This window comes from Musa acuminata, chromosome BXJ2-10 (assembly GCF_036884655.1).
Source record: "Musa acuminata AAA Group cultivar baxijiao chromosome BXJ2-10, Cavendish_Baxijiao_AAA, whole genome shotgun sequence".
Taxonomy (NCBI): Eukaryota; Viridiplantae; Streptophyta; class Magnoliopsida; order Zingiberales; family Musaceae; genus Musa; species Musa acuminata.
This window is the reverse complement of record NC_088347.1, coordinates 24001077-24008653: the sequence shown is the minus strand read 5'-3', so window position 1 is coordinate 24008653 and position 7577 is coordinate 24001077. Positions and strand designations below refer to the sequence as shown.

Below are 7577 nucleotides of genomic sequence, written 5' to 3'. Positions count from 1 at the left end.
AATCGAGAGTGGATGTAGGTCATGACAACCGAACCACTATAAATTTGGTGTGCACTCTCTTTCTTCTCTTCATTACTATTGTTCTCTATTTTAATTGCTTAATATATTTATTTTAAGTGAAGCACACTTTCGATATCATTTTTTATATGGGCTTTATCGAAATAGTTTTTCTAAATCATCGATGTTTTTATCGTAAGCACTAATTCACCCCTCGTCTTAGTGCTGATTTCAATCCCAACAATTGGATCTCATATATAGGATCCAATAATTTTAGGGCTTAAAGGATATCCAATAAGATAGGGGCTCTAGCGGATATCTCATATCCGAATCTCTACTCATTGCAACAATTGTCATATGTGTATGACCCTATAGGCCCAATATCGAGTTGGCCGTGAGTCATACCTATTAGAACTCCTTTTGGCTCAGTGAATTATTATCTCTATAATAATTCAATCGACTCATCGACTGCGGACGTACTAGGCCACTATGTCATAGTCCATAGATGATATAAGGTAATCCAATATTTGGACCAATCTATCCTTAGTTATAGTGTACCTATAGTCTCTTATTTATCTAATATCCTTGAGACCGTATACCGGGCATGGTGCTATCAGGCCCATACGATTTCTTTTCGAGTCTCGCTCTAATCATATTCTTCCGGAGAACTCTTTCTCTCTCAATCCTAATGACATTGGCCAAGGATTTTTCTAAGCAAGAACATATGGTATATTCCTCTCATGATACCAAGAGTGGACGATCCTCTATCGACAATCAATAGCCCTGGTAAGATTGTCTACCACTCCAGATGACCAATTATGCTAGATTTAGAGCTTCAAAACATATAAGTCTGGTATCAAAGAGTGGAGTACTCATATAGGACATATTAGATTTCTCAAGTCTAAGGACCAAGTACACTATTTGGATGACAGAATCACTGTTTGACAATAAGGTATCATCAACCATCCAACATTCTGTGAACGGATCAATCAGTAAACTCATTCTCTAATGAGCACGTACAATGTAGCCCTAGTGTCCCCACATGAGCGGCTATGACATTAGTCGCCTCCATCATATAGATGGGTATATAGCATACGAATCTGTTCGGTTATCTCGATATCTATCCTGAGTAACCTATGATCATGATTATTTAGGATCTGTGTTTAAAGGTGAATCGATCTCATTATCGTGATCTAATCATGATCTGATTCCCATTACATAGATCGATGGAAATCATAATATATTAATGGATCAAGTAGTAAAAATATAAGCACTTGCTCTGTAGCCCTAGTGTTCTCACACGAGCAGCTATGAGACTAGTCACCTCCTTCATATGGATGGGTATACAGCACACCAGTATGTCCAATTATCATGATGTCCTTCTCGAGTAACATATAACCAAGATTATTTAGAGTTTGTGTTTAAAGGTAAATCGGTCTAATTATTATGATCTCATCACGATCCGACTCTCATTGCATAGATCCATGAACATCAAAATATATTTATGCATTAAGCAATATAAAGTGAAAAAATACCATAATAACAATAAGCAAAAAGGGTGCATGTCATGTCACACGTGTCATCATTTGATTGGCTTGCAGGATAACTGTGACTAGCATCGTCGCCCCTTCTGCTATGCAAATCATTGCTAGAGAAGAGGACAACTGATCTCATTTATCCTATCCTATGAATCTGAAATTTTACAGGGATATACGATCTCCCCATGTATTATATCTAACACATGACGTGTAGATTTTTCGGTTTTGCAATTTCTCAAGCATCAATCTTCGCATAATGACTAGATTTTCTTTTTTTTAGAATATCTAGGTTTTTGGTTTTGTTTTTCACTATGCATGTGATGCTATATTAAGATTTCCCAATAGAAAGGAAGAGAGGGAGCGAAGACGTCGGATTCGTTAAAAGCAACATGGTTTTCGATGCCTGAAGTCGTAGAAATGACAACAAAGATAACAGGTTACCAAGCAAGATGTCATAGTCATAGAAAAATTACCAATTAGAATAGTGAAATCGACAGATCTATTGGAGATTTTACTTGGGAGATGGATCACCAAGCAGAGGAGGAAACCGACACCGATAGATCAACAAAGAAGAGGGCTTGCTGTCGCTAGACAGTAAGAAAGCAAAAAAGTCTTACTCGAGACAACAGGAACTTTGATACCATGTAGAATTGAGTAATATATTATGACAGGGATGATTTTTTTTCACTGAGGTGCTGAGTATTTATATAGGTTTTGAGAAAGAGATTTCCTTCAATCAAATGCTCAAATCACTAATCAGATCAGTTGCCCAAATCAATGATTGATCCTCAAATCATCAATTGATTGGGAATATAAGAAAGCAGGGATATTATTCCATGTGTGCCTCGATCATGATCTTCTATCATATATTAGTTTACTTCTTCCCCCATCATATATGATAACTCTTCGGGGTAGGAATAGGATGATCATAATGTGTCCACAAATGATGATGTTTCAAATGAATATGTTGAAAAAGAGTCGGTAATGAGATGAAGAATTTGTGCTCCTCCCGTGTACGTACACAAGCTTTTCCCGGCTCGCTATTGGTTACATAACACATTAATATCTATTTTTTGATAAATTATACATATGTGTAGGGTTCATCTATGTTTTGATAGGATACACCTTCAATATCAACCATTAAAATATTATATCATAAGTCTCAGAAAAAATAGAAAATGGAAAATTGCTCGGTCTATATTTAATCGCCGCATTGTAAGGACGCCACATGATCAGCATGGAAGATTAAGTTTCGAAGTTGAATTCCCATCCAAACTGTACTGTGAGAAAGTAAGTTGGTCGGATATGCATGCATATCTCATGTAATGTAAAATTAGTATATCCAACCATGTTACCGAATCCTACCTCGCATGACATAATCTGCTCATCTCGATCTGTGGGACGCGGAGTCTCAATTGTTTTCGGAAGTGCCATGTCCATATGCCAAACGGCAAGGAGAAGTCGAGGTTTGAGGCTCGAGATGCGCAGCATGTGGAGGTTCGAGGTCGCCCTCTCAGGAAATGGAAAGAGATAAGGTTGTCTGTACGATGCACCGGCTCTCTTCGCAGTCCTCGTAACTTGTTTCCGCATGTTTCACGTTTCATATAGGAGAAGACGTAATCTTTGCTACACAACATGTTTCACGTTTCATGCATGGGAGAAGGAAGGATCTCATTTTGGATTATACGTCTTGATGTACTGCGGGAGGGATGACGCATTAACGTGTGTATCCATCAGTTCTCGCGCACCAAACTCACGTTTGTTTGCTTACCTACGCGCGAGATCTGTTGGCAGGCATCGAAGCAAAAGGGCCACTGCCTCCTCGTACTTATCCAAACTCAGGGCTGCAGGGCTATAAGTACCACCACTCGTTGCTCTTCTTCTTCAAGCGCATTCATACCTGCATTACATACTAATATCTTCCGCAGAAGTAGTTCATACAAGTCGGATAATGGTGCGATGCTTGATTCCATTTCTTGCAATCTTCATAGATTTTCTTGTGTGTTAATTTGGGGCAGGCCATGCTTGCATGCCTGCCTGTATATATATCTTTTGTTGCTATATATGGTACTAATTTGGTGGTGGTTTCGTTGCTGGCGGCCGGTGCGGTTGCAGGCGGGCGTGCTCCAGCAAGGACCATGGGGTGGCAACGGCGGCAAAACCTGGAATATGAGACAGGCGGATCACATTAGCAACGTCAAAATTCATTACAACGATGCCGTATTCGCGTTTGACTTCACCTTCACCGTCGACGGCAAGAAGAAGACCATCCACGTCGGAGGTGATGCACCCCAGTACAATGAGGTACTGTCAAAGCTGAAAACATGCGTTTAGTATTTATTGATCAAAGGTTACAATTAATTATTCCTAGGATACTAGCGAATTCCCTAACTATTTTTTGGTGGTTTATGTCTAACTACATCTTTGATTGCTTGTATAGATTACTCTAGAGGAGGACGAATACTTCACTTTCATCTCTGGACATTTCAAGACGATGTGGACGACAGACGTTTTCATAACACAACTTACCCTTGAGACCAACAAGGGCAATTCTGTGAGCGCCGGCAATTCGATTGGCAGTCATTTCTCCCTAAATCTAGAGGATGAGGGTAAGATTCTAGGCTTCTTCGGACGTGAAGGTTCTACCATCGATGCCATCGAGGCAATCGGAGTTTACTGCACTATACCAAATTAAACACACGTCACGTCTTGGTGTCTGTGTCTTAGTCTGCTGCAATGTATCTGCTTGGTTGGGGCGATAAATAAGTGGCAGAAATTGTCGTCGTCGTCGTCGTTGTGTTTCTTTGAATAAAACAAGAAATATTTTACGGGTCCACTGGTTATTGTACGCTAATTGACGACATGATGATAGCTGAATCCAATCGGTGGTTGCATTCCTGATGTCATTTCGCGTACATATGAACAACAATATATCATTGTGGAAGCCGTTCTTGTGATATGCCTGATGATTTGATTTGGGTAATGTAAGTCTTTTTTTTTTTGTCCAAATAAAAAATAATAATAAATTTTCAGAATGAATAATACTTATTTATTCTCGGATATCCAATCAACGAGCATAAAATATTCCATGGGTCACTCCCTTCTTTTAAAATGAGGAAGATTTTATTACTCCAGAGTGATTGGCCAACCGAATAGCCACCTGGATTGCTTCTTATGTACATGTATAAACTCGTAGTCTTCGAAATTATGTAACAAATATTTAATGTCAGTGACCGTGAAGTGTCCATGGTACAATAAAGTTGCAATGAATTTGTCCGATGAATTCAAAATTTGATTTTATGATGATACGCCAAAAATCATCATTTCGTGAAATCGCATTCAAACCCTCCTAGATCACCACGACGCTTCATATGACGTAATGCCTTTTTATTATATTTACCTACCACCAATAAAGATAATATGGCGAGCAAATCATGCAAAACATATCGCCATCTATTCCATTAAAGGAACCATCACAATTCACAATTTAGTTTGAACCATCCTTGACAAGATTTTGTCCATTCAATTTATATATAACTTATATGTTGAATAGATCTCTCAAGTTTATGAACCCTGTCATTAGCCAAAATGCATGTCATGATTTTATGGAAAAGAAGAGTTGGGGAACGAGTAGTGTGAGCATAAAGGATCTCATTTTGAGTTCTCTAGGGCCTAATGTAACTTGTATTCAAATACAAACCCATAACTCTTGTACCAATACTTTCTCATTCAAACAGCCATTGTCACAATGTTTTTTCTTTTTCTTTGCAAATGTAAGTGGCGAGGATGAGATTTGATTTGGTATACTTGCTATAAAGAGTCAAAATATTTACTCGGTTCGTCATCTAACTAACATCTTCAAAATATACTAGATTTTATACGCATGAGCGCGTAACTCTCGATATGACATCTAACACTTTATTTCAATACTTGTTTATGCTAGGATTGATTTTTATTTTAGAGTCTATATATTATTTTTCTTCGAAAAAATCTTAAACTTTAGTGATGATGATAGAAATAAATGATATAGTTCACATTAGAGTGAACCAAAATATTATCAAGTCAGGAGATCAGGCTCCTCGCCATTTAATAATAGGATTCATATTCCTTAGATAACTGAAAATTATATTTAAAAACAATTCTTTATCGATTAGCATTTGTATGTTCAAAACAATATTAGAGGTGTCAATAAGAAATAATCAAATTTATTTGATTATTCTTGATAGATAATTTTCCTAACCACACCTCACCTTGGTGACAATAATGGGCATGCTTCTGTCATGACAAGTACGAGACGAAGAAGTTAGAGGCTCTAAGCACTAAGCAGGCAGGCCGTGGACAATGGAACCCGTCCTTTCTCATCTGAAGGAAGGAGACGAGGCGGCCGACCACCAAATCCATGTTTCCTTTTAATTGGAGGTTATCCACAAGGACAAGATGTAGATGGAGCTCGTCGTCTGAGGCAATGGAAGGAGATAGTGGTGCTGTTGGGCTCAACCATCCGGCCACCGTGTTCAAGATTATCATATTTACTCACCGACTCCGTCGGAAGTCCTCGCATCTCGTTCCTAGCAAACAATTAATTACACTGCATGCAAGCAATAAAAAAAAGGAAGAGCACGGAATATGCATGTTTCACGTTTCCGTGAGATTTTAGGACGGTGGTGGTGGGGGGTGCAATTCTTCCTTGATGTATACATCAGCTCAAACTTATCCAAACTAGAATGGTGGGCTATAAATACCCTCATCCGATGCCCTTCCCAGCACCAAGTCCTGCAATAGCATCTTCTGCCGCCAAGGGAGTGTGCGCGTCCATTCATTATTCTCGGTTGCTGCTGATATGGTGAGTGGCGTTGTTAGTCTTCAAAATTCCATCCCTTTTCTGACTTCTTCAACTACACTTGCTCGTATACTACAACATAGATGGATGGATGACATGTGGTGTTTATTCTGATGCACGCAGGGGAGAATGGTGAAGGTGGGGCCATGGGGTGGCAACGGAGGGAATGTGTGGGATATGGGACAAGCCGACCACATTACCAAACTTCGAATCTATTACGGAGATAACATTGTGGGGTTGGAGATTACCTACATTCTTAACGGTAATTCCCACACCTACAAACGTGGAACCACCACCGGCGCTTCCAAGGAGGTATATCATCTATACATCTATGTGTATATAAATACACACTTATCAACTTCGTGTCTTTGTCCAACCATATAAACTGGTTCGACCAGATGAATGTTTTCTAGCAACACGTTTGGTAGTCAAACCAATTTCTCTTGAAAATACATTGCAATATTAGTTTTCTTTTTCCCATTGTTTGTTTCTCGTTAAATCCTTGATCCTTTTTTGCAGATCATCCTTGAGGAGGACGAGTACTGCACTTCTATCTCCGGATACTTTCATGCATTATCCAATTATCAGCGACATGCAATTGTGATGTTGCTTACTCTTGATACCAACAAGGGTGCATCCATAAGTGTCGGTAACAAGACTGGCTCTTCCTTCGCCCTTACTTTAGAGGAGGGGAGTAGGATTCTGGGCTTCTTTGGGCGAGCTGGTACAGCCATTGACGCTATTGGGATTCACTGCTCATTGCCCAACTAAGTGTATTCACTGGCTCGTGTTCCTATCTATGGAATGATGTAATAAATAAGCAACGATTACTATTATGGTTCTTGCCATCGTTGTTATCCTTGTTGTTATCCTTGTGTTCGGTGTTGCTTTCAATAAATAATGAAATGTTTTCGAATCCACTTTGATATCTTATCATTACTTGGTGTGCCTTTCGTGATGGAATCCTCGGCTCTTATTTGACGATATTGTGATTGTTAAGGTGCCAAAGCCGCTAATAGTTTTAGTACAAGTTATTTACTTAGTTATTTGGATTAAAGTTATCATCATGATTGAAGGATTGATAGTGTAATAGAAGATGATGGCTCTACGTATTACCATGTATCTAGAAGACATCTTGTTCGATTCTTTGTTAATGTCATTATTGCTTTTATTGTACTTTTTTTTAGATTTTTGATTGAGTT

At 38.8% G+C, this 7577-nt stretch overlaps 1 protein-coding gene across 1 annotated transcript; it reads left to right on the top strand.

Annotated features, from left to right (window-relative positions):
- The first annotated feature begins 3599 nt into the window (after positions 1-3599).
- LOC135625695 (mannose/glucose-specific lectin-like) lies at positions 3600-7146 on the top strand. Its single transcript, XM_065130784.1, has 4 exons — positions 3600-3839; positions 3976-4197; positions 6499-6687; positions 6895-7146. Exons 1-4 carry the CDS (start codon positions 3600-3602, stop codon positions 7144-7146), a joined length of 903 nt encoding a protein of 300 aa, XP_064986856.1.
- Positions 7147-7577: the final 431 nt, after the last annotated feature.

Coding starts and splice junctions, on each gene's coding strand:
- LOC135625695 (XM_065130784.1), top strand. CDS start 3,600: ATGGTACTAATTTGGTGGTGGTTTCGTTGCTGGCGGCCGGTGCGGTTG. Junction 4,198..6,498: donor CTACCATCGATGCCATCGAG/GCAATCGGAGTT, acceptor TGATGCACGCAG/GGGAGAATGGTGAAGGTGGG. Junction 6,688..6,894: donor CCACCGGCGCTTCCAAGGAG/GTATATCATCTA, acceptor CCTTTTTTGCAG/ATCATCCTTGAGGAGGACGA.